The 27,243-nt window shown below is 39.0% G+C and overlaps 1 protein-coding gene across 2 annotated transcripts in view; it reads right to left on the bottom strand.

Annotated features, from left to right (window-relative positions):
- Positions 1-1,029: 1,029 nt before the first annotated feature.
- INTU (inturned planar cell polarity protein) overlaps positions 1,030-27,243 on the bottom strand; it is a 100,904-nt gene continuing 74,690 nt past the window's right edge. The window contains exons 9-16 of one of the 2 annotated variants that reach the window (XM_077815202.1): positions 22,407-22,460; positions 20,676-20,738; positions 18,882-19,103; positions 17,758-18,249; positions 16,356-16,453; positions 12,793-12,982; positions 3,947-4,104; positions 1,030-1,945 (exon numbers count right to left, since the gene is read on the bottom strand). In XM_077815202.1, the coding sequence (XP_077671328.1) occupies positions 1,834-1,945; positions 3,947-4,104; positions 12,793-12,982; positions 16,356-16,453; positions 17,758-18,249; positions 18,882-19,103; positions 20,676-20,738; positions 22,407-22,460 (1,389 nt within the window). In that variant the 3' untranslated portion in view covers positions 1,030-1,833. The remainder of the gene's footprint in view (positions 1,946-3,946; positions 4,105-12,792; positions 12,983-16,355; positions 16,454-17,757; positions 18,250-18,881; positions 19,104-20,675; positions 20,739-22,406; positions 22,461-27,243) is intronic. The other variant, XM_077815203.1, reaches the window with a different exon arrangement.

The following is a 27,243-nucleotide window of genomic DNA, read 5'->3' as shown; positions in this document are numbered from 1 at the left end:
TAGTGCAGTAAAGATTGTTTTCCTTTTTTCTAAGCTCCTTCTTCCATGTGCAAAACAATCCCTCCAGTTTAACACTAAGTAGTTTTAAAGTAGTGTTGAAGCATTTTGCCTTTCCAAAATGCTGTACACACATCAGTAATAGGACTATATGTACTTTATAAACAATAAAGTAGACCACAGATCACGTCTGTGGCTATCATCATTCTGCAAATGGGGAACACAAATGCAGAGAGATTAAGACCAACATTTTCAAGATGGCCACTTTCATAAGTATCACCTGACTCTAACAAAGACATGCTTCTGTTTGTATCCCTCCTTTTATTTCAGCATACAAGTGCCTTATCTTGCCTAATATGAATCCATTTAGTTAAATTGGTACAATTTTCTCACGCAGACAAGACCCAAGAAATATATTTGATAGTGATAGCCAACTGAAATTACCTTTGATTTCTTCAACATTTTTCTTCAGCTTGAGTTATCCAACTGTACTGCTTAAAATGCAACTTTAAGTTTAATCATACACTTTAATAGCTTGCATTCTCATGCTGGGCAAACCATGAAAAGCAACCAGCGATGACAGAACCAGAAAGAACAGTTCAACTGTTGACATGGAATGTGATGAGATGCTCCCCAAGAAGCCAGCACCAAGTGTTAGGGTTGGGGGGAAAAAAAAAAAAGAGAAAAGGGGACTAAAAATATACATTCTAAATAAAACCAGCTTTTAAGAAAGCTGTTGAAAATAGCAGGCCTGTGGATTACAAAACTTCCAACAGTTTGTAGGAAATATGGGCTTTGTAGAAGACATCTTGATTTTGCAAGAGTTTTGTTTCCATTTGCCTCATAGAAGCTTTTTTATAGGCTAGCCAATAGGTATATGAAGAAAAATATCCTACTGTAAACCATAACAAGGCTAACCAAACTAATATTGCCTAATGTGACAAACCAGAAAATGGATGAGTGTGTACAAGAAATATAGAAGGCACACTGTTTTCCCCCTACAAATATACAAATTTCTTTATTATAAAAGCATCAACATCATATAAAAATAGCTATGTTCGTGCCTAGCTTTCAGAAACAAAATTGCCAGTTAAAGCCTTTTTTCACATACTTTCGTACCTATTATACTTTCATAAGGATCAAAATTACTCTATAACAAATGTAGCACTTTGTTATTTACAATGCCATTCATGAAATCTATTAAAATATCAATATTATTATAGCCCTTGGCTGTATGAAAGATCACAATGGATAAAAAAGATAACATGCTAATTTTGTGTTTTGTAGTCCCTAATCCAGATGCTATTGGTTTCCCCTTCATTTTGATTAACAGAGGAGTACTAAAACCATCCAGCAATTGTTCATGCCATCAGAGCTTCATGTGCTTAATTACCAGGGAAAGTTATGTTTTTTCTACTGCTGACTGCCAAATATCTAGACAGTATATCAAGTGTAATATCTTGCAGTTGATATTAAACATTGGACATTACTGGAATGTACATGTTATGCTAATATTTTATGTAGTAAAGCTACACTCAGGATAAGTAATTCCATCTTTTTATTCATCATGATCCATTTGACTGTATCTAAAATTAATGTTTTTTGCTTCTCCCAAAAACATCGTCTCCCGTAGGTTGCTGCTGATGTAGTAAATCAGCAGTAACGTGTTACTTCAGTGTTTAACAGAGCTAGTCCACAAGGCAGATTTATTTTTTTAAAGCACTTCAAAAGAACACACAGAAGGACATCATGATTTACTCAGTTTCTGTTTATATTTAAGTGCTTTAGATGGATTCCAGCAACTGTTCAGGACTGCTGCTCAGTCAGGAAGCACATCTATGTAGCTAAGCCAAAGGACAGTTTAAAAGCCAGTTCAACAGCAACTTCTGTGACTGAATCATGAAAACAGACATAAAACTCCTGAGGTTTTGGATGTAGGAAGAGTCTCCTGGAGAAAAACAAAAATCCAGTGTCAGAGGGAGGTGGTCACTGTTCTAGAAATTCTATTTGTGTTTGACAAGGTTTCAATAGCAAGTTGAAAGTAATTGCAAACCAAGACTAATAGCAGATTTCCACAGTTCTCCTGGAAATCTTTTAGTTCCCATTTATTAGATATTTAAAACAATTTAAATTTCACCTCTACACAGTTTTCTTCGAGACTCTGTCGGGCAAAAGTTCTTCATGTTCTCAATATTCATTCCCACGATACTGGGTTCTCTGCAGTATTTCAAATCTCAGTGCTCTCCAGCTACACTCACAAGAGTGCTTGAGAAGAAAACTATAGTATTCACGTCCTTTTAAATTTAATATTGTTTTAATATTCCTACATGTCAGCTCTCTGGTTGCCTACCATGTGGGAACCAAAACCATGAAATTATTAATATGTGAGCACAGTAGTTTTCTCCACAAGTGGTACTGAGTTTCACTTGATGTCACACATTGAGCATGCTGAGACTGGAAAACTGAAGCTTTTCTTAACAGGGACAGCAACAGTTTAAACAGTACCCAGGATTTTAACCTGTTAAATCTTAATAGCATTACAGCTGCTCACACACTGTAGTTACATACACTTATTTGTCTTCAGTAGTATATAGGAGTTTTTCTTTTTTTTAAATATTTGAGTTGAAGGAAAATTGGCAGTACCATAAATTGACATACTTTGTAATAAAGATGAGAGTGGTTCAGGAGATATAAAGAATTTCTAAAATTATGATTCCAGACCAAATCCATTATTTATTAATTATTATTAATTATTATTATTTGGTTACATTCACCATAAATGCTTATAAACAAGAGTTTGTGCCACATACTGAAATGCGGTGTTGGGAAGATTATTCAATGGTAAGTTGGTTTGTGGTTGTCTTCTCCCAAGCTAGCTGGACAAAAGTCTTTACTATTGGCTTTATAGCTCCACAATTGAGGACACAAATTCAATGAGTCAATCAACTACAGTAAATAAACTCCAAGCCAGCCCCTTGCCCTTAATAATTAGCTGCTGGCATGCTGAAAGTATGGCTCAATGGGAACCTCAGTCTTCCTTCTTCTTCTTCTTCTTTTTCTATCCTTCTAACAAGGACACCAAAGAAAAAATGAAAGAGACAAAGAAGGAAAATTACTGTTGTTGATTAACAGATCGTGATCGTACTTTCTGAGTACTGAAGCTATAATGCTGACAAGTAAAGGCTGTGGCCTGCTAGGGTGGGAGAAGGAGGATATAGACAAGTGGTGGTTATAGAATATGGCCAAATGCCGAGGACCTAAACAATTATAAGATTTGCTATATTCATAACTCTTTCAAGTTACACTATAATTATCTTCCCACTATAAAGTAGGTTTGATGTTTAATATTTACTTCACAAACTCTAGCACTGTGTGGTGCCAGGCTATACAAATAAGCATGAGACAGTTGCGCAATAAGGACCATACCCACCAGAACTCAATTGGGGATCAATCTGAAAGATCACTTAAGAAAAAATAATTAACACTTAATATAACCAACAACAGAAAAGTAATTATAATCCATTTATAATGATAATGGCAGAGTTTAATTTCACGTGTTTGTATTTGAAAGCACATTGAAATAAAGACTGCTTTACAAAATGTTGCAAGTGGATTGGTAGTTTAATATCTCAAATATGTTCTCCCCAGTAATAGTTAAATTTGTTCACTTCTCTTTTCATCCCCTCTGAATTTTGTGCATTTCCATCGTTCGTTCCCCCACACCACTGAATAAGAGTTGTGTGCTGGAATAGGAGCACAGGTATGATTCACTTGCAAAGTGGGGACAGTGCACAGGTCTGAGAGGTTAGGAAGAGAACAAAGAAAACACAAGATAGAGCAAGATACCAGAATATCAATACATAGCTACAATGGTGGTGGCTGCCATAGAAAACTCTACTATAGATAGATACATCTGAATTTAAACCTGAGTAAGTTTCTTTCTACTTACCCTACAACCCAGTAAGTCATAGTTGGTGGTGGTTTCTTCTGGTCAGTCCAGTTATCAGGAGAACACTCAAACAAAACCCCATGTTCTCTCACTAGATTGAGGTCAGAACTTGCCTTTCTGGAATCTGAATTGCTCCCACTGTCTGCATTTTTCTTTTTCTGTAAAATAGCAGTTTAAATGTTAATATAGTGTGAAATATTTTTTCTGCATAAACAGAAGGATAATGAACTGCAGTGTGATTCATTTGGGAGGAACAGGTAAGTTGCTGGTTCTGTGTAGGATGATCTTGATATCACAATTACTATATCCTGTAAAACAAGATTTGGAAGGTAAAATTAATTTCCTAATGTGTAATTTTATTTTCTCCAAGTGGCTACACACAGTTCTGTTAGTTTGACAGTGATAGTCTTTCAGACTTTGTTTCACATAGTGAGAAGGAATACAAGCTCTGTTTTGTGATCGTTTTTCCTCTCAAAACTGAATGCTCACTCTCCCTGCTAGCGCATATGAGGTAATACAGCCACACTGAGAAGCAAGGCATGCTGCCAAAGCTAAGGAGAAGCAAGAATAACAACAAAAATGTGACAAAACAAATAATAAAACTAAACACTGCACCAGAAAAGGACATTTGAATGAACTTGCTTAGACAGGAGTTTCTTTTTTAAATAAACAATTGAAATAGGCAGCAGATTTAAAAGGCAGCAGGTTTAAAACAAACAGGAAGTATTTTTTCACACAATGCACAGTCAACCTGTGGAACTCCTTGCCAGAGGATGTTGTGAAGGCCAAGACTATAATAGGGTTAAAAAAAGAACTAGATAAATTCATGGAGGATAGGTCCATCAATGGCTATTAGCCAGGATGGGCAGGGATTGTGTCCCTAGCCTCTGTTTGCCGGAAGCTAGGAATGAGCGACAGGGGATGGATCACTTGACGATTACCTGTTCTGTTCATTCCCTGTGGGGCACCTGGCATTGGCCACTGTCAGAAGACAAGATACTGGGCTAGATGGATCTTTGGTCTGACCCAGTATGGCCATTCTTATGTTCTTAATACCTTGCTAAAAGCACTTTTTCTCTCTTGTTCCAAACATTCCATCAAAAAAGGGTATTCCTGTGCTCTGCCAAGTCAGTAAGGATAAGAAAACCTTTGTAGAAGTGCAGTATGTTTTCTCATTGAACAGCTGGCACCCACATGGAGAAGATAAAATTATATGCAAGGAAACTAATTTTCTCTTTCTCCTGAGAGAAAGTACCCATTGTCCTGTTATTCCAGTATAGATGATGGCTTCCCTCTCACAAAGGGGAGGCAAAACAGATCCCAGTGGGGATAAAACATTCAGGGTGGGAGTTTCAAAAGTGCTTAAAATGGCCTAACCCTGCTTCTGCTGAGGTTCCTGGGAGTTTTTAATAAGTAAAACTAGTGCTTAGTAAAGGAGTGCCCAAGGAGTGACTGAAGATCAAATTGTTACATGGCAGATCTCACTGTAAGATGCTCTGAGCTGCAATGCCCTTGAGGTAGACAAGAATCTGGTGAGTGGGCCCTTACTGTTGCAAAGAGTTTTAACTAGACCAGGAATAGGCAACCTATGGCACACATGCCAAAGGCGGCACGCGAGCTGATTTTCAGTGGCATTCACACTGCCTGGGTCCTGGCCACTGGTCCCAGGGGCCCCGCTGCTGTCCTGGGGTACCTGCTGCCAGCCCGCTGCCGGCCGCGGGTTCTGGCCACCGGTCTGGAGGGCTCTGCTGCCCGCCTGGGGTCCTGGCCACCGCCCCGGGGCTCTGCAGCTGCCCCCAGCTGTGGCCCACTGGCCCCAGCCTGGGGCAGTGAGGAGTGCAGACAGGGGCAAGAGGGGTCACAGCTCAGCACCCCCACCTTAAAAATTGTTCCAGCGCCACTGTACTGGGATATTTTTAAGTCCTGATTTGCTGCTTACATCACTATCACGCCACGTGGAACAGCGCACTGCGTATGACGTTGAGATTAGAAATGTACATGAAAGAACTGGAATCAGAATTTTCTGACAGATTTCAAGATTTCCAGTGATTTGGCCCAATGCTTCCTTTTCTAATTAAACCTGAAAAGTTAAACGAAAATGACTTGGATTTGTCTGTATTTCAGTGGATGGGTGTTGAAGATTTTGAAATGCAGCTCACTTAGTTAAAAAGCTCAGAATTGTGAACATCAAAGTTTGGAGATCTGCGGAGTGCACTTGAAGCTACCGAGAGAGATCATGGGGCCTCTATTCTGACCTGCTGGATGTGCCTGCCAGTGAAATTTAAGTGTGAAGAAAATTACGTTTGCAATGCTTTCAGCATTTGGATCCACATACCTGTGTGAACAGGTATTTTCACACATGAAATCTGTCCTCTGTCCCTCTCGGAGATCAGTTAACAACTGGGGATCAGTTAACAACTGATCACTCAGAAGCCTGTGTGCAGCATAAGTATCCAAATACTTGCCAGACATTGGAAAACTCAGCAAGGAAAAGCAAGGGTAAGGATCACACTAAACTGATAAGATCTGCACTTTAATTTAATTTTAAATGAAGCTTCTTAAACATTTTAAAAACCTTATTTACTTTACATACAACAATAGTTTAGTTATATATTATAGACTTATAGAAAGATACCCTCTAAAAATGTTAAAATGTATTACGGGCACTCAAAACCTTAAATTAGAGTGAACAAATGAAGACTTGGCACACCACTTCTGAAAGGTTGCCGACCCCTGAACTAGACAATCTGTAGGTCTTAAAATAAAAGTATAATGACATGAGGAGAAACTGAAGTGCATATTCCTCTGAACTGGGTTCTGCTTCAACAAGCAAGTAGTGTGGAGGAAATGCTAAGGTGGGGGGAATTCCCCAGTTCCCCTGGAATCTTGCAAAGACCCCTTCTCCTTCAGAGCTGTTGCTATGTTGAAGGCAGAGGAAAAGAGGCCTCCCTGGAAAGGAAAATATACAGAGGAAGCCCTGAGGAACTTCTGTTTATCTTAGGCAGAAATAGATGACAGGACTTTCAACTTGGCTGTAGTACTGCAAGTCTGCCAACAGGGGTGGAAGACATTTAACTTGCTGGGTGGGGCGGGGCTGGGGGGAAAAAGATTGCTGATGGAAAATATCAGAAGAGGAACCTCATATCTACCAGCAAAGGGAGGGACAAAGATGTAAAGTCCATCAGTACTGGATTAACAGAACAGTGGGTACCCATGTGGTCGAAAGGTTTTTAACTGCTCAAACTGTGCTGCTTTTCAAAGTTGATACAGTAAACTTCTGAAGCACTGCTCACTAATGCAATAGTGGAGAATGAAACAAAGAGTATGGGACGTCAGACGCAGCCCCTCCCTAGAGTGTCTACCATTACTGCAGAGAAGAGCTGCCTCTCACAGTCTGGTCATGCTGATGTGCCATGTCGAAGACCTAAGGTCACTAAACAAGCTATAAATATATGTCATCTAGCATTCCAAATGCTTCTCGCAAACAAAAATGTGTAGTTGTCTTATCCAATTTTCCTTTTGACATTTGTCCACCATCCATAATTTAGCATCATTTACACTACTCATTCAGAAACTAACAAGGACAGGAAGAGCAGGGAACTTGTAAATCAGGAATAAGGCGCACTGGCAGAGCTATGTAGGCTATTAGTCCTGTACTTTCATGAGCATTAAAATTCCTTCCCCTTCACATTTATACACAGATCAGAACTGTGACACGCTATACCTCAAAGTAACACCCTAGAACCCCCATATTCAACACTGTGATATGATTATGATATGTTTTGTACAAAGTATGCCTTGTGAACCATCATTTAAGAAGTCTTGATTTGCTGAACATTAATACCCTGTTGGATTGTATGTACCATCATTGTATGTGAAGTTATGAAGTGTTGCTATATGTATTACTGAAATATGTTGTGAGGTTGGAAAACACCCAGAGCTGGTCTTTCAATTGCAACAAAGGAGCAGCTATCACTGGCCAGACAGACATTAATGGCCCATCAAGAAGAATCCACTCTCCCAGAGGCTCCTTAGAGGGGGCACTTATGCAACAGAGACTGCCTGACCAATGGGGACTGCCTGACCCCCACATCACAGCAAGGATCTTTCTAGCAGCTGGAAGAAGGCATAAAGAGGGACAGTGACATCATCACCTGGCCTCTCTCCCCTCCCATCTCAACACCTGGAAGACTGACTCTAGAAGACAAAGATTTTGAGCTAGGGAGATTGGTCCAGGCGTAGAAAGGAGTCCAGTCTGTGTATTGAGGAACTGTGAGCTGCCTGTAATGTGTCTGTTAGGGTTAAGAGACTGCTTGATCCAAATCTTGCTTAGGGCAGGTCCACACTACAGCCTAAGTTGATATAACTTGCGTCGTTCAGGGGTGTGAAAAAGCTCCCCCCACAAAGCAATGCAAATTTCACACTGTCCACACCAGCGCTATGTTGGCGGGGGACACTCTCCTGACAACACAGCTTCCGCTTCTCACTGAGGTGGAGTAATTATGACGACAGGAGAGCACTCTCCCGTTGGCATAGCATGTCTTCACCAGACGTGCAACAGCGGCGCAGCCTGTGCCGCTGTAGTGTAGACTTGCCCTAAGTCTGTTGAAGTCAGAATTTAGACTGCATTTCTATTTTACTTCTTAGGTAACCAATTTTGATCACTATGCCTGCTGCTTATAATCACTTAAAATCTATCTTTCTGTAGTTAATAAATCTGTTTTATACTTTACCTAAAAGTGTGTTTTTAGTTGAAGTGCTTGTGGAATCTCAGCTCAGGTTAACAAGGGCTGTTTCACATCCATTACCCTTTCGTCAGAGTGGCAAACTAGTTAATGAGTTTGTATTGCACAAGGGAGTCTTGAGCAGTGTAAGACAGTATATTTCTGGGGTGCAAGGCTGGGGTGATTGACTGGTGCCTATCTCTCTATGATTCATGAATGGCTCAGGGAGCATTCATGCAATTTTGCTGGGTGTGAGACAGCCCAGGCTGGAGAGTTAAGGGAGCACAGCGGTCCCCCAGTTCCAGGTTGTACCCCAGGGATCCTGTACAAGAACACATTCATTTCAGATGCTGAAGAAAAACACCAGAATCTAAGTTGCCTGTCACCTACTGTACAGTATGTAGGGTTTCTAGTTTTCTGTGTTTATTTTTCCCCATTCCAGTGTTTATTTTGAATTTTTGCACACATTTAAAATAGTAAAAATCAGTGATTTTTCAGTGTTTAGAAAATGGCCCAAAATTCATTATTAATCAATTTTATTACCATCATTTTGGTCCAATATTGTGCATCTCTATAAAATTCCAAACACACAGCAATATTTTGTTGATCTAAAAATCATACAACGTGAATACATATTTCTGTGTATCTTAGTTATCCATTTATCATTCACTGTAAACTAAAAAGTCACAGCTTCCAAATGCCAAGCAGACAGCTACAGCGTATGTTGCTGGACCAAATGCACAAAAACTGTCTGTAAATTTTCTCACAGGAATAGTCCAGTCCCAAAATGTTATAAAACTGGGTTACACGTGTGCCTGATTCTCCTCAACAAGAAAATCTTTGTTCTCCATAGCATATTCATCAGTTCTTTTTGACCTACAGGGCGTTGGGAGCTCAGCTGGTGTCCACTGTAATGACATGTGGCTGAAACAGGCAGGAAGGGTGCATGCTGATGTGGCTGTGGCCATAACAGATGTTTTCACTTTCAGACGCGTGTATCCAATTTTTATTGGTTACACCTGGAAATGCCTACGCATGTGTCAGTGGTTTCTTTATCCAGGTATTTTTGGTGTAAACTAAAAATTGGAAACCTCATGTACTTGTTAGTTGTGACCAAAGGCAATCTGAACTTAAAAGAAAAGGTTTTTCAACTTGTGTTATTTTAACTACTTATATGCAAAACCAACATTCTCCTTTTTTCAGCTGCATTTTCTGCTTGCTTTTGGATTTCTGTACCTCCCTATAGAAGTGTCAAAGGTATAAACTAATTTGCAGCCAAGATTCCAGTCAACAGAGCATCAATTTATGTACAGTTGATGAAAAAATTCTCACTATTCAGGTATTTTTCTAAGTATTAAGCAATCCTAACAGATTTATGTCTGGGTAACAGTCCAATCTGAAAAGACCTCTTAAGTACACACACCTCACACCTCCAAACTACAAACAAACTTGAAGGAAGACTTCACTGCTGTTTGCAAACTGCATTCATTCACTCTGTACAAGTGCTTTCCATTCCTCACCATTTGTGAGAATTAAAGTACAGTTTTGCCTACAGGCAGCATGGTGAGGAAATGCCACCTGGTCAATAGCTTGGGATTACTTCTTTCTCACTAACTGCTCTGTCTGCTACTTCTAAGAGCTTAAAAAAATGGTACACAACATCCATGTATATTTATGTCAAAATGTAAAGTTTTTGCCCCCAAAGGAGCTGGAGAGTTCAAGGAATTAGTCGTGGATTATCAGCTATTTGGTTCAAATCAGTAATGACTGACAGTTGCTACAAACAAACCAGGACTGTAGAAAAAAATTGTACTGCACACACATCAGTGGATCTATTTATAATCCAAGTCTCTAAAGATGTGACATTCATTTATTTAGTTTTTTTGTGTGTGCATCGACTATTATCTTGCATCTAGGTGAATTATATACAAAGTAAAACTAGGACTGTCAAGCGACTAAAAATATTAATCATAATTGTGCGATTAATCTTATTAAAGAATAACAGAATACCATTTATTTTAAATATTTTTGGATGTTTACTATATTTTCAAATATATTAATTTCAATTAAAACACAAAATACAAAGTGTACAGTGCTCACTTTATATTTATTTATTACAAATATTTGCACTGTAAAAAACAAAAGAAATAGTATTTTTCAATTTACCTCATACAAGTACTGTATATCAGTCACAAATTTAATTAATGCATTATTTTTGTAACGAGCGTCATCAGCATGGAAGCATGTCCTCTGGAATGGTGGCCAAAGCATGAAGGGGCACACAAATGTTTAGTTTCAGAGTAACAGCCGTGTTAGTCTGTATTCGCAAAAAGAAAAGGAGTATTTGTGACACCTTAGAGACTAACCAATTTATTTGAGCATAAGCTTTTGTGAGCTACAGCTCACTTCATCGAATGCAACATGATGCATCCGATGAAGTGAGCTGTAGCTCACGAAAGCTTATGCTCAAATAAATTGGTTAGTCTGTAAGGTGTCACAAGTACTCCTTTTCTTTTTACAAATGTTTAGGATATCTGGCATGTAAATACCTTGCAATGCTGGCTAAAATAATGCCATGCAAACGCCTGTTCCCACTTTCAGGTGACATTGTAAATAAGATGCAGGCAGCAGTATGTCCCATAAATGTAAACAAACTTGTTTGTCTTAGCGATTGGCTGAAAAAGAAGTAGGACTGAGTGGACTTGTAGGCTCTAAAGTTTTACTCTGTTTTATTTTTTAATACAGTTATGTAATAAAAAAATCTACATTTGTAAGTTGCACTTTCACGATAAAGAGATTGCAGTTGAGTACTTGTATTAGGTGAACTGAAAAATACTATTTCTTTGTTTATCATGTTTACAGTGCAAATATTTGTAATAAAAATAATAATATAAAGTGAGCACTGTACCCTTTGTATGCTGTGTTGTAATTGAAATCAGTATATTTGAAATTTTAAAAAAATTCCACAAATATTTAATAAATTGCAATTGGTATTCTATTGTTTAACAGTGCAATTAGAAGTGCGATTAATCGATACATTTTTTTAATCACGATTAATTTTTTTGAGTTAATTGTGTGAGTTAACTGCAAATAATTGACAGCCCTAAGTAAAACAAATAATCTGGCACCAGATTCCACCCAGATAAAGCTTGCAGTGACTCAGATAATCACAACTGCCACGATTTCACAGGGCAGAGAGACAATGTCTCAAGTGGACGAGGCCCATATGCACACAATATGATCAATGACAGTTGGTGCAATGATATATAAATCTCTAGGAGTGTGTTAAAAAGTCTCATGAAGGGGAAAAAAAATCCTATTAGAGTCGTAATAAATGCTGCTTGCAAGAAATTGGAAGAGCGTACACCTTGTGTGTCTGTCTCACACCTAGAAGAGATTACTTGGCAACATGCCTGAAAGGAATTGGTAGCGGCAATGTGTTTTTTACTGGACAGATGTCCACATTAAAAACTCACCATAACAAACATTAGTGGCTGGCCAATTTGTTGGCAGTTTTAACAGGAAGGCCAAAGAGACTGAGAATGAGCTACCCTCTCACCTTCAGAGATAGTCTCTTCAGATGAGGGTTGAAACACAGTGGCGGGGGGGGGGGGGGGGGGGAGCGAGCTTAAACTGTCACTGCACATGCCATACACTTTCTGTGAAGAAACAGAGAACTTAAATCTCCCGTGTTGTCAAGCTAGCATCCTTCAAAAGCACTACATTAACAACAAAAAAACCTGTTTTTGTAGAAGGCAGGAGAGGGTAAATGATTTTAGTTCCTCTCTTGCCATTCTCTCCTAGAGGCCTTCTGTGAAACTCTTTGCTAAATTATGGACAGTACAGGGGTCATAACACCACATCCCACGGAGCAATCTAATTCTCTGATTCTCAGAGCACTGTCTTGCGGAGGTGAAGCCCTTTTGATATGTATGATTGGTTGGACAGTCTGCCCATATAAGTAAAACACTTAGTAAATTAAAAAGAAAGCTCACAAAGAATCTTCTACTGGGGGACTACTTAAATGCTGAAGTGATAGTAGTCTTGAAAATATTAAGTAGGAGATTAAGTAAAGAAAAAAGTAGAAGAAAACAATTCCGTTAGGAAGACAAAGTTTCTTACTTCTTTCATCATGGTCTGCTGGAAAATGGAGCGAATTGAAAGACAGCAACGATGAAAATTCTTGATTAGCTGAGGGTGGATGGAGCCACTAAGCTGTTGTACTTCTTTATGCGTTGGAGTAATAAAGATTCCTTGCATTGTTTCTAAAGAAATATAGTGGAAGAGGGTGTTCTCAGGACCAGACGTCAACCTTCAAAAATTAGAATAAGTGATTTTGAATTAAACCTTGTCTAGACAACACACTCTCTTACACTTGATTGCTTTCTGCTGGTGGTAACATGGTATGAGAATGGAAACAGACATTGTCAAGATTTTCCTATTTCTACACAAGATACGTTTCCTTCTAATTAAAACTGTTAACACTGATTATTTAAAAAAAACAGTGATCATGGAAGTAAACTGGGGGTTACTGCCCTACTCCAAAGAGGTAGTATTATCCAAAACAAAAAAGAAAGCATAAATAAGTAGCTCACTCAAAATAGAAAAGACGTTTAAGAAGGACATATTAGTCACAAAGTCACCTCTGTGCTGTGGGTTATAAAGAACAAAGCTGTTCTTTAAACCAAACTACTGTTCTTGTTCTGTTTTTAAAGCTTGAAGACAACTGCACTTCTAATGTTATTCTCTAATATCACTTCTAATGTTATTTTCCATTAAGTATTTTCCCCACTAATACCCTGGGCTAGCACCCATTTTATTTTCATATACAAGTTTCAGTTTTGGTAAGCGAGACCATAGTCATACTTTCCTTGTCATACTATATTGACTGAAAACAGTGAGTTACTAGTATATATCCAGCCATCTTAATTAAAAGAAATTGAGTGTGATATGTTTATATAAAATAATATTTATATATAAATGTGTACATTTGATGTTACAGTGATTTTTTTAGTCATACAGAATAAAGGAGATGAATAGAATGCTGCAAACAGCCAGGAGGTTTCCAAGAACAAGTGAAAATGAATGAGGGAGCTGGGTGGATAGGATGGTAACATTTGCAAATAATCTGTTGACAGCGGTTATATTAAGCCTGAGGTAACATGAGAGACTAACAGAATAGGAGTTAAGAAACAAGACAGTGGTTACAAAGGAAAAATGTAATAGTTCCTCTGTCAGTCAGAACTTCTAACTCCTCAAGAGAGTCATCAGGAAGTGCCTTAATGGAAAAAATAAAATAAGATAAAAAAACCCTCCAAAACCCGGAGGCTGAGGCTGGATTTCCAGACAGAAGGCCAGATCTTCAGTTGACATAAACTGATGTAAGTCCACTAACGTGAATAAGAGCTACATTGATTTATGCCAACAGGGAATATGATGCAGAGATTCAGTTATAGTTACATTGTTAATTAGTAAAAGTACACACACAATTTAAATTATTAAATACACTTGGTCAAATTCTCTAAGCACAGACACAAAATTGAAAATATTGTGTTAAACATACTGTTTCATATTTACATTAAAATTGAAGATTATTTTAGATGCAAAACATCACTTATGACTTTTTTGTTTTTTAAAGACTACATTTTCCTGATCTCCCCTTTTCACCAGGACACTCTTAGGCCAAAAGCATAGCACTAATGATATAGCATGGATTAAAAAATCATTGGAAGATGAGTAAATGGAATGTACACACTTCCTTGCAATTTTACAGTTTACTGATGGACCTTCTTAACTAGAGTGGCAGAAGAGAGACGCTACCTGCAGTTTGGAGTTTGGACTCACCTATGGGATGGAATAATCATCACAGGAGAAATTAGTCTCTATGGAAAAGGCCAGCACAAAGCCAGTGCACCACTTATGTTTTATTTTTGAGGGTGAGACTTAAGTGGGATACTGGCATTGTGCTTGGCCTCTGCACAGAGGTGAAATTCACTCTAACAAAGGCTAGTATTCAGACTGTAAAAAATTAATGTAAGAGGTGTGGCTAAATCCCCTGCACTGCTTTGAAAACTGGGGAGGGCTGTGATGAAATACACAAAAATTCAGAGATTCACAGAGTTTAAGGCCAGAGGGGACACTAGTCTGGTCTCCTGCATATCACAGGTCATTTAATTTAATCCAGTAACCCCTGCATTGAGCCCAGTAATTTGTGTGAACTCAGGCTTGTTTGTTCCACAGGCTTGATTTTTTTTGAGAAACTGTGCCAAACACTGGCATACAATAAGTAGCCCACTATTAATTTTGAAACATTCCTCTAGTGTGACAACTTGATTAGTTGACTCCAAAATCCCTCACAATAAGAATGCCCTCCTCACTTCTGCAGCTTCAGAGGTGGGGAGGCTTTGTCTGGGCCAGAAGGGAAAAGAAAACCTTGAGGTCTCTTTAAGGATTGTCCCCCTCTAGTGAGAACTCCGTTTCCTCATCAGTTTGAGGAGCAAGAGTGTGGAGGGAGAAGGGGAGCTTCCTAGCTCAGTGGCTGGAAAGAAGGGTGCAGCAGGATTAGGGGAGGTTATCACCTAAAGAAGGTAGGGAGCTGGGCTGCAGCGCCTAATGTCTGGTAGAGGCCAACACCTCTCCCCCCATACCCTTAACCCTCAGATGAGGCGAGGGAAGTGGGGTCACAGCAGTGGTGTTGGGACCAGTGTAAAGGTGTGGAAGGAAGTGGTTAGGGCAGCCTTCCCCCAGATGGCAGGAATTACAGAAGGAAGAACAACCAGCACTAGATAAGTTATTGCCAGGTAATTTCTCAGAAATGTTAATAAAGTTGCAGCCTAGTTAAAATACATTCCTAATGTCTTATCCCTCTATGTGTGGGGTTCAGAATAATGCATTATGGGAGAGGTAGTGTTCATCACTAAGCATATTTAGATATATTGTAGGAAGTAAGGAAAACTGGTTACACAGTAATGTAAAAAAACCCCCCAAACCTTGGCTCTTACTTCAACTGTTCTCCTGCTTGACCACAGTGACTGTGTGTCCTCTACGTCTACGAATATGTCACAGAGGTCGCGGAAGTCATGGATTCTGTGACTTTCTGCAATCTCCATGACATTGGGGCTCTGCAGCAGCCCGGCCGCCACAGCAGCAGAGGATCTCCATAGCTCCAAGCCACTGTGGTGCCCGCCACCCCCACCCCCCAGTTCCCAGCCCTGCAGGGCAGCGGGGGATCCCCGAGAGCTTCCCAGCTGGCAGCGGCAGCAGGGACCCTGCAGATCCCAGCCCTACTGGTGGCAGGAGATTCACAGTTCCCAGTCATTTCAGGTGGTGGGGGGACCCTTTCCCCAGCTCCCAGCCCTGCTAGGCGGCAGGGGATCCCTCGCAGGTCCTAGCCTTGCGGTCAGGGGTCCCTCTCAACTCCTGCCACTGCATGCAGTGGGGCAGGGTGCTGGACCCTCCTTTCTCTCCACTTTGTCAGGGATCTTTTCAGTAAAAGTTAGGGATAGGTCACGGCTTCTGTGAATTTTTGGTCATTGCCCATGACCTGTCCATGACTTTTACTAAAAATATCCATGACAAAATTGTAGCCTTACATAGAACCTTTGGTGATTTGCATATGTCTTTGGACAAAAATGGTGAATGTGGTCTGAAAAATAAAATATTTAATAAAACCAATAGTCTCTTACTTGACAGCATTATAGAGTTCCATATCTTTCTCTGAAAGATTCTTTTTCAGGTTTCCTAAATGAAAAGGATTTGGAAGGGTATGTTTCTTTTTAGTGACCTAAAAAAAAAAAAAAATGGCACAGTAAACTAACATAATAAGGACATCTAATCAAGGACCAAAATCCAGCCAATGATATCATTTATTTAAAATGGAAGTATTAAAAAAAATTAAATAGTTTCAGCAATTTGTAGAATGTACTTTATAGGGTAAAGTCTATTTCAGGCTAAAACCAATTGGTAGCATTTGTTCAATGTATAACAAGTTTCCTTGGTCAATATTGCTTATGCTTTTATAATCTTTGGAAAAATTCTCCAATTACTTTTGTAGTTTTCAACACAGCTGTGCCCAATTTAGTCATCAGAAGGCCAAATATTTAGAAGAGATGATGATCCAGATGAAAGAAACAGGTGCTAATTGTGGTCCTAATCCAAAGCTCACTGAAGTCAAGGAGAATCTTTCAACTGACTTCAGCATGCTTTGGATCAGGCCCTTACACCCCCAATTAAGCAAGCTGCTTAAGCGGCTGCCTAACTTTAAACATCTGAGTAGTCTCATTGATAATTTTAGTTCTAGTTTTAGTTAAGAACTGAAACTATCCTAATGAAACTCAGGAAAACCAACACTGACTTCTTAAGCACCAGGAGTTGCATTATATAAATCCAAAACAAATAAATACATAATTAGAGCACTAAACTAACTTTAAAGTAATCAAGCATAATTTATAAAAAAATATAAAGAATTATCCTGTTTCCATTTATACAGAAAAAATAATTCCCAGTGAATGAGTGAAATGCGTCAGTTTTTGTTCATTTTTTCATAGCTGTCTCCACGGTCACAGAATGCAACTAGAATCCGCAACCTTACCGTACATTTCTTAGGCTATTTCTACACTATGCACCTTTTAGTGACACAGCTCTGCCACTACAGCCATGCCGTTAAAAGGCACGCAGTGTAACTGCTGTTTGTCAGCAGGAGAGAGCTCTCCCACCTACAAAATACTTCCACCTCCAATGAGCGGCGGTAGCTTTGTCGGCAGGACAGCTCTCCTGCTGACAAAGCGCTGTTCACACTGGTGCTTTTAGTCGGCAAAACTTTTGTCATTCGGGGTGTGTGTGTGTATGTTTTTTTTCACACCCCTGAATGACAAAAGTTTTGTGATTCAGGTTCCAGTATAGAAAAAGCCTTATTAATAACTCTTTTTTCCTCGGTGAATATCAGTCCGCCTCACATTTATTAAAACATTTACCATAAGAGGCAAACATCCAGAATAGCATTGGTTAATTTCTGAACATTCCGTTGGCTGTACCTACCTTCAAAAGTTAAACAGTTTAATACATAACACATTGTAATAACAATAATACCTTGAACAAGCTACCACTTCCCTCAGACCCGCCAAAACCTTGGGATTCTTTTCGTTCGTGCTTTCGGACCTGATCTAGTGTAGCAAGTGGGTTAAGGCCTCCACCTTCTTCAGGACCTTCACTGCCATTGTCAGATCCTCCGCTGCTCCTTGAGGGACTGGGCTTACGTGTCCTTAAGGAGGAGTCAGTGAAGAGTGTTCTCTTGCTTGTTGTAGAGGTCGCGGATTTGGAAGTATTTTGCAGTTTACTAAGGATGGGTGGGGTTGTAAAGCTTTCCAGTTTGTCACGTGATGCAGGAAGGAACCAGTCAGCACAAGATAGACATGGAATGGAAGGAGATTCTAATCTTTCCTCTATGCTAGAATCTATGCCTTCCAACTGAAGTATAGTTGCTTTGATCTGATCAACGTATATACAATCTGGTCCTGGATTCCCAATGGCTTTGGAAGTGCAACCCCCTGTCTCCAGCAAAACACACAGCATAAAATGTCTCTGTAAAACAAATGGGTATAAAAAATTAATCTTTGATTTAAAATACTGCATACTGTAGAATCCATTCTATATTACACTCCTTATCAAATCTAATATGGTATCTCAGCAAATTACAAAGATTTGCAAAACTGGACAGGTCCCCTGCCCTCCAACAAGAGCCACTTTATGTCAAAATCATTCCTTAGGGCTTTTTTTCCCGCGCATTACAATCCTCATGCAAATGAATGTTTATTTAATCACAAGTTATGAAAATTAAATTACTGTGCATATGAGAAACTGCCTCTTAAATAGTTATTTGCTGGTTATTTTTAAAATAATTTCTGCTCAAAATGGATGAAGTATCTGAAAAAATCAGATTATAAAAGCAAAAATTTCAACTTAAGTGAACAAAAGAGCATCAAAACCATGACAATTTTATTTATGCTTAATTTTATAAGCTTTATGAATATTAATAATAATTGTATTCCCCAGCTGAAAAATTCTACATCAATTCACAGCTGCAATAAGGATGTTTTTTAAATGATGAAATCAGTGCATGCTTAGTACTGGAAATATGTAATAACATTTTACAATGTAAAGGCAACAGCAGAACAGACAATCAAACCATGGGTGCTCTGGAAATTGTAACTTACCAAACCAACTATTAGTAAAAAGTATCTTGCTTCAGGCTCTCTGTATGCTGTAACACCTGAAGCTTCACTTGGTTGGAGGTGATTGTGTGGAAATACTTCTCGCCATATCACTAACTGACCAATCCTCTGTTCTGCTGCCAAGGGTAACAGGCAATAGTGTCGACTATATAAAGCTATATCAATAAGATCCTCCTTTGGTAAGTGATTGCCAATCAAATAGCCCTTAATTAAATCACAAAAAAGAATACACATTCAATAAAAATAACAATACTTTTCACTATATAGTGTCTTTTAATCTAAAGATCTCAGTGTTTTACATATTAAAATCATGAGCTCTTTGGGGCAGGCAGTGGGGACTATCTTTTATATTGTGTGTGTATAGTACCTGGTCCATGACTGGGGTTTTTAGGTGCTATGATAAAACAAGAACAAACCAAAAAATAAGCAACACTCCTGTAAATTATTATTCCAGTTTTACACAGGTGTAAAATTGAGGCATACAGAAGTGAAGTGGCTTGCCAAACACCTAGTTGCAGAATCAGTAATGAACCAAAGAGTTTTAATTCCCAGTCCCCTGTGTAACTACCACAAAACACTAGCTCTTTGACTGAAATTAATATGTTTCCCAGACAAGGACAAGAACTGAATATTACCAAAACAAGGATTTAAAATATGACCCTCATAACTGTACATCATAAAAATTACATAGTATTAATTAAGTCCTGCTATATTTCCCTTTAGAACAACAGCTTAAAAGTATTGCTGCCTGAAGGCTTTATTCTGCTAGCTACTGAGCACTTCCTGCAAGGTACTATATCTCAACTCGTAGGTGCCTATCACCTCATAAGATTGGACTGGAGTTTGAATGGTCACTAGCTTTTCACCCAAAACAGAGTTGAGATTTGTTGGCAGGCGAAGTCTTCTGCTAACACTGCCCTTTCTGTACCTCTTTTGATTTTCCACATTACATTAAAAAACACGCACACAGGAGACCAGCTGCATGAGTTTTTCTAGAGCAGGTCTGCATGACATGATGGTAAAAATGCCAATGGATGGTCTGCACTAGAGTTTCCATTATTGCTAGCATTTTGCTGGTATTGCACGGTTACACCAGTCTCAGTGTAGACAGGCCTTAGCCTTGTACTTTAGTCATGCAAGTAGACCTAATCCATGGGACTACCTGCATAAGTAAGGATTGGATGACTGAGACCTTAGAACACAAGCTCTGTAGAGAAGGAGTTGTATATTACTTTTTGTTTTGTATGGTTCTGAATATACTGACAATGCTCAATAAATAACATGTTTACAAATACCAGAGGCCAAGCTGAAAGAAAGTTATTGATTCAGTTTCTCAAGTCTTATCTGTCTGGATAACAGTTACAACCAGAGGCCTTCAGTTAGTGACAGGGATGGGCAAAGAACAATGGTATCAGAATACCACACAGTTATTCTCTTATCAATTAATGTGGTAATTCATCACTGACTCCTGTACCTCTTCATTCATCTCTTCACACACACCACATTTTGCAAGATTGTTGTTACTGGTTTCATAAAGATATTTTAGTGCTACATATCATACAGTAAGAATTGTTTTAAGACTTTAAATATTTTATTTGCATCTGTGAAGTAAATGGTTTTGTTCTATTCTGTGAGTTCAATTATGTCTGTTAAACAGATAAAATGACCACACATTGTTCATATTTGTCAAGCTCAGGCAAGTGTCGATTCATGCTTGGCTTATGTTTCTGCTTGGTGCATTTTTCAAAACTCCATGCTGTACTCAAACGGTCTCACCTTATAGAAGAGACAAGATCCCAGAATCATATACAACCGTCTCATGTCATAGTAATCTTCAGACTGCAAACAAAAATATAGTACATTTATAACTCCTGATTGTTACATGACTGAGTGAAGGCAAGTGATACTAATTTCAATAAATAACAGTCAGTGTTATTTAATACTTCAATTTTTTGGAGTACCTTCTTTAAATATTAATTTATTAGCAGCTGAGCATCAGAGGGGTGAAGTTAGAACAAACAGCTAAATAAAATATGACACTTAGACTTTATTGTTGGTTTTCAAGTCACTGCAGAGTCATTTTTATAGTTATTTCCAGCACAGCATAACAGGTACTCAGATTTCCTACTCAGTTCTAATCTATCTGTAAAGCAGATGGCTTTTTTATAGGGTTCTCTAAGTTTCACAGATCATAACAGCCAGCTAGCTGTTGCATAGCTTTTGCCACCAGAGGGACCTCATATAGCAAATCTAGGAAGACATACCAGTCCTTTTTCACAGTACCTGGAAATATGTTACCCAACATTAACTCGTTCCATTCACATTTTAATTTAATTGACAAATGCTCTCACAATCACAACACAGATCTCAACTGGGCAGCTTTAATTTTAAATGTAGTGGATACATATAGCTCTGCTCATAAAACAGTATTTATAATTTTCAATAATCATTAGGAAATGATTTTATTTAAGAAACAAATGGCTTGGTTCCTATTAGACACAAACAGTAAAGTTTAACAAGAAGTGAGACTATAGACATCCATCTGCCTTGTATTTATAGTCCCGGACATTTTATTAGTTAAAAAAAAAAAAGACATAAACCCCAAAATGTTCAGTATTATATATATTCAATAATATTTTCTTTACATGTGCGCATAACAGATCCAGCTATGACTTCATTTTTAAAAAAGTTTCTTCTGAAGCAAGAATTTAAAGAGGGACTTTCATACTGAGGAGAAAACTTTCAAAAGTATAAACATATTTACCTCTCACCATTTGATATGTAGTAAAGGAAATATACAAAAAATGATGCTAGAATGACTTGCTTCTTTCAAGTTTGTTCCAAGATAAAACTTATTGAAAACTGTGAATGTGTATAATTGTACTGTGTAGAGAAAAGCAACCAATTCTGTACACACAGTCACACAATTTTATGCCAATGATATATTATATCATCATTCTCTAACAAGTATTAGGCTTACATCATTAAGTGTTAACACAAATGTGGTAAGAACAATGTCTTAAATTGCACCATATAGCTTTCTAGACTTTCTGTTACTGAGACTTTTAGTTGCTTTCTTATGATTGGTGAGTTTTGTTCTTAATGCTGTACAGCAATTTTAAGGACTATCCGTAACTACTTGAAAGAAAGAGAAAAAGGTGATTTTTACTATTAACTGAAAAAGAAAATATCCCTGTTACAGCAAAGAGTGGCTTTTTAGCTGAGCTAAGCATCAGTCAAGCTTGCAATTATATCAGATCTAGTTTTCACTCAGTGTCCCTATAGTTACTGGTGTAACTGCAAAAAGAAATTCATGAAAAAAGGAAAGTTCTTTAAACTTTTACTACAAATCAAGAAAAAATATGGATGACTGTTACACCATTGTGACATAGCTTTGCTTTGACTTTCAGTTGGTTAAGAAAACTTATGGGCTTTGATCTAAGATTTCTTCAAACTACTGAATGTGAACAGCACAAAGCGCCTGCCCTATAAAAACATGCTCCTTACCAGCTCTGCAAAATCAGCTGCCTCCAAATCACTCAGTGCTGTGTCAATTTCCATCTGAAATATTGAAATGGTGGATATGAACATATTTTTCCAAAACATATACTGACAATTACAATAACATATATGACATAGTACTAGTAGCCTCACAAGATTAAGAGTCATTATTCGTTACTTTATAGGGAAATGGTAAAAAATTGTACATACTTTTTGCATTAATAATATCAAACATCACGAACATCTGAATTCTCCAAAAGATTAAAGAAAAATCTTTTCCGATTTCTGCATATTTCCCTCACTTTGCTTGTCTGTCTCCTGAACCCACTGTTTTATATAAAGGAGATGTCAATCTTACTTTCTTCATGGACTAAAACTTGAAGGCAGGAGGCTCCCCTGAAAGCTGGCAAAGCTTTAGTATCCAACTGAGTTATTAGAAAAATCTTTTTCACTTTGGATTTACTTTTTGTCTCTATGGAAGTTTCCAAAACTTTCTCACACTTTACCTTTGTTCTACTCAAACAGCAATAAGCTTGCATATTTTTTAGTTTCAGGAGCTGTTGATTAATATAAGTTTTACTAAAAATACTTTTAATTAAAGAACATAATAGCAGCCACCCAAGTTCATGACAAATATGCTACTTAATGAAAAGAATTTTTAAAAGGCCATGGCACCCCTTTTGGGCTCTGTAAACAAGCTGCCTCTTACTGAGATATAGTAAATTTTTCAGATTTATAGAAATGTTAACCATGCTGTTGTCAACAAATAATCATGCCTCTCAAGTTCTCCCTTGGTTTAGAACTAAATTATACATCTATCCCACACAGAACTGATATTCTTATTTTTATTATTAAGGAGGATTGCCAGTCCTTCCCTAATTAAGGTTGAAACTAGCTTCCAAATATAAACCCAATTTTTAACCCACTCCCAACTTCACCAAAACCAATCCCCCAGAAATTTCAACTTGTTACACAGTATCACTTTTCTGAAAAATGTGGGCACAAAGAATTTCAGAAGCATGGGGGTTTAAAAATATCCTTATATACTTTTGAAAGATTTTCCTGCTACTTTCTTGGCTCTCTCTCTCCAGAACAGAGTCACATAGAAAGTTCATATTTCACTTCCCCAAGAGTGTCAAACTCACAGAAATGCCTTTCATATATTTTCTTCAGGGAGACAGATGTCAGAATTAGAGATTAACATGAGAATAAAAAAACCACAGCTATATATACAGTGCTTGAAAAGTCTGTGGTAAGTAGAAAGCTTTCCCAAGTAAGCGCCTTCATTTCTGCAGAATCCAAGCTTCTGTTTAAAAAACAAAACACAACAAAATAAAACCCCAACAAACTCAAATTTCTAGCCCTTACAGTTGCAAAGATAACCTTCCAAATATGAACTGAATGTAAGTACTGCTATCTTCCTTAATTTTCAGACAGAGAACTACACAATATGTCTGCTGCTAGTCAGAGGTTTCACAAGTTGCAGGAGAAAGAAAACTGACCAGTATATTGCCAGTTTTCACTACTGATAATGGGAACCCAACTGGTAGCAGTGAAATTGGGAAGAATCAGGTCAGGTAAATTTCATTCTGTTGCAACAGAGACCGGCACTGAGCTTTTCACAGTGGAGGAATGCTGTCATAAATATAAAGGGAAGGTGTCATAAATATAAAGGGAAGGGTAAACCCCTTTGAAATCCCTCCTGGCCAGGGGAAAGCTCCTCTCACCTGTAAAGGGTTAAGAAGCTAAAGGTAACCTCGCTGGCACCTGACCAAAATGACCAATGAGGAGACAAGATACTTTCAAAAGCTGGGAAGAGGGAGAGAAACAAAGGGTCTGTGTGTCTGTCTATAGTCTTCTTTGTCAGGGATAGACCAGGAATGGAGTCTTAGAACTTTTAGTAAGTAATCTAGCTAGGTATGTGTTAGATTATGATTTCTTTAAATGGCTGAGAAAAGAATTGTGCTGAATAGAATAACTATTTCTGTCTATCTTTTTTGTAACTTAAGGTTTTGCCTAGAGGGGTTCTCTATGTTTTTGAATCTAATTACCCTGTAAGATATCTACCATCCTGATTTTACAGGGGGGATTTCTTTATTTCTATTTACTTCTATTTTTATTAAAAGTCTTCTTGTAAGAAAACTGAATGCTTTTTCATTGTTCTCAGATCCAAGGGTTTGGGTCTGTGGTCACCTATGCAAATTGGTGAGGCTTTTTATCCAACATTTCCCAGGAAAGGGGGGGTGCAAGTGTTGGGAGGATTGTTCATTGTTCTTAAGATCCAAGGGTCTGGGTCTGTAGTCACCTAGGCAAATTGGTGAGGTTTTTACCAAACCTTGTCCAGGAAGTGGGGTGCAAGGTTTTGGGAAGTAGTTTGGGGGGAAGGACGCGTCCAAACAGCTCTTCCCCAGTAACCAGTATTAGTTTGGTGGTGGTAGCGGCCAGTCCAAGGACAACGGGTGGAATATTTTGTACCTTGGAGAAGTTTTGACCTAAGCTGGTAAAGATAAGCTTAGGAGGTTTTTCATGCAGGTCCCCACATCTGTACCCTAGAGTTCAGAGTGGGGGAGGAACCTTGACAGAAGGGTAAACACCTTTAAATCCCTCCTGGCCAGAGGCAAAACCCTTTCACCTGTAAAGGGTTAAGAAGCTAAGATAACCTCGCTAGCACCTGACCAAAATGACCAATGAGGAGACAAGATATTTTCAAAGCTGCGGGGGGGAACAAAGGGTTCTCTCTGTCTGTGTGATACTTTTGCTGGAACCAGAGCAGGAATGCAGGTCAGAACTCCTGTAAAAAGTCAGTAAGCAATCTAGGTAGATATGCGTTAGATTCTGTTTAAATGGCTGATAAAATAAGTTGTGCTGAATGGAATGTATATTCCTGTTTTTGTATCTTTTTGTAACTTAAGGTTTTGCCTAGAGGGATTCTCTATGTTTTGAATCTGATTACCCTGCAAGGTATTTACCATCCTGATTTTACAGAGGTGATTCTTTTACTTTTTCTTTAATTAAAATTCTTTTTAAGAACCTGATTGCTTTTCATTGTTCTTACGATCTAAGGGTTTGGGTCTGTGTTCACCTATGCAAATTGGTGAGGAATTTTTATCAAGCCTTCCCCAGGAAAGGGGGTGTAGTGCTTGGGGGGGATTTTGGAGGGGAGACATTTCCAAGTGGGCACTTACCCTGTTCTTTGTGTAACACTTTGGTGGTGGAAGCCTTTAACCTAAGCTGGTAAGAATAAGTTTAGGCGGTTTTCATGCAGGTCCCCACATCTGTACCCTAGAGTTCAGAGTGGGGAAGGAACAAATAGAGAGGCTGGGGGAGAGGTTGAATACTGGAGACACTCCTTCCAGGAGCCAGGAGAAAAGTAATAGAAATGCCCCCCACAACTGCAGCAGTCAGGACTAGCAGAAACATCCCACCCTGGCTGCAGCCAGAAGGCTCTTGTGGGGGAGGGAGGAGGCAAACAGAGATGTCTCCCTTTCAGAACCCATGGAGTCTTAGGTAGGAATTCCAGCAACTGGGAAGTGGTGGAGATTGGCTTTTTACTTAAATATTGCTCCTGGATGGTGGCTCTCCCTACTTTTTTATCAGTCTTAACTAGTAGGTTTAGTCCTCTGAGTTTTAGACGTCTGAAACATTTCCAACCCTTATGTATTTCTAAGGGGGTGGTTGAGAGAGTTGATGCAGGTGTGTGTTTGGGTTATGAGGATGGGAGGGAGAGAGAGAGAGAGACTGATGGGAGACATGAGGAAAGAAGAAAGGAAGAGAGATAAGATATAAGGGGATGCAGAGAACACAGTGAAGAGAAAGAAAAAAGAGTAAACAGGCCCTGAAAACAGCAGAAAAAATACATCTTTGTTTATTAGAGAGACGAAGTGGGTGAGGTCATATTTTTTAGGCTACGTCTACACTCGAGACCTTACAGCAGCCCATCTGCACCGATGCAGCTGTGGTCTATAAGGTCTCCTGTCTAGCTGCTCTATGCAGATGGGAGAGAGCTCTCTCGTCAGCATAATTAAACCATCTACAACGAGCAGCAACAGCTATGTCAGCGGGAAAGTGTCTCCCACTGACATGGCGCAATCCACACCGTTATGTCAGTCAGGGTGTATTTTATCGACAAAAGTGCTAGTAGTAAACACAGCCTTATTGACTAAACTTCTGTAAATGAAAGAGACAAGCTTTCAAGCTTCACAGAGTTGTTCTTCAGGTCTGGTAAATGTACTCAGAGTGTCACAGCTAAATAGTGGGTGGAACAGATAAGGAGTAACTATTCAAGGTGAAGTGGGCAGTTAACACCTATATAGTTATGGATCACTTAATTCACAGATCTAGTAACCACCCCAAACACATCAAGAAATCTGTTATCTACAGACAGGCACTCAGCCATCACAGAACATCCTCTGAGGAGAAAATCTGGGTTACACACCTTAACACACTTAAAGTTACCTTCACCAAACAAAGACACTCCACTGAAGATGGAGATTGCATATGCCAGGAATGGCCAAATTTACTGACCCTCCGACATGCATACAACAATCTTCAGAAGTTTGAGAGCTTGGGCACACTTGCCGGGACTCTGGCTTCAGCCCCGTGGGAGGCGCCTGACAGGGCTTGGGGCTTCATACCTGCTCCTGCTGAAGCCCCGATCCCCAGCAGGTGTGCCCCACAGAGCTGAAGCCCTGAGACCCCTCCCCACTCCACACTGGGCAGAAGCCCCAAGGCCCATGCTCCCCACTGAGCAGAAGCCCCTACCCGACCACCCTGGTGCATGGCAGAGGTCACAAGCTCTCTCCCTCCCATCAATCTGGTAGGTGGAGAATGGAGGGGGGGAGGT

Source organism: Eretmochelys imbricata, chromosome 4 (assembly GCF_965152235.1).
Source record: "Eretmochelys imbricata isolate rEreImb1 chromosome 4, rEreImb1.hap1, whole genome shotgun sequence".
NCBI lineage: Eukaryota > Metazoa > Chordata > Testudines > Cheloniidae > Eretmochelys > Eretmochelys imbricata.
This window is presented reverse-complemented; position numbering and strand designations above follow the sequence as displayed.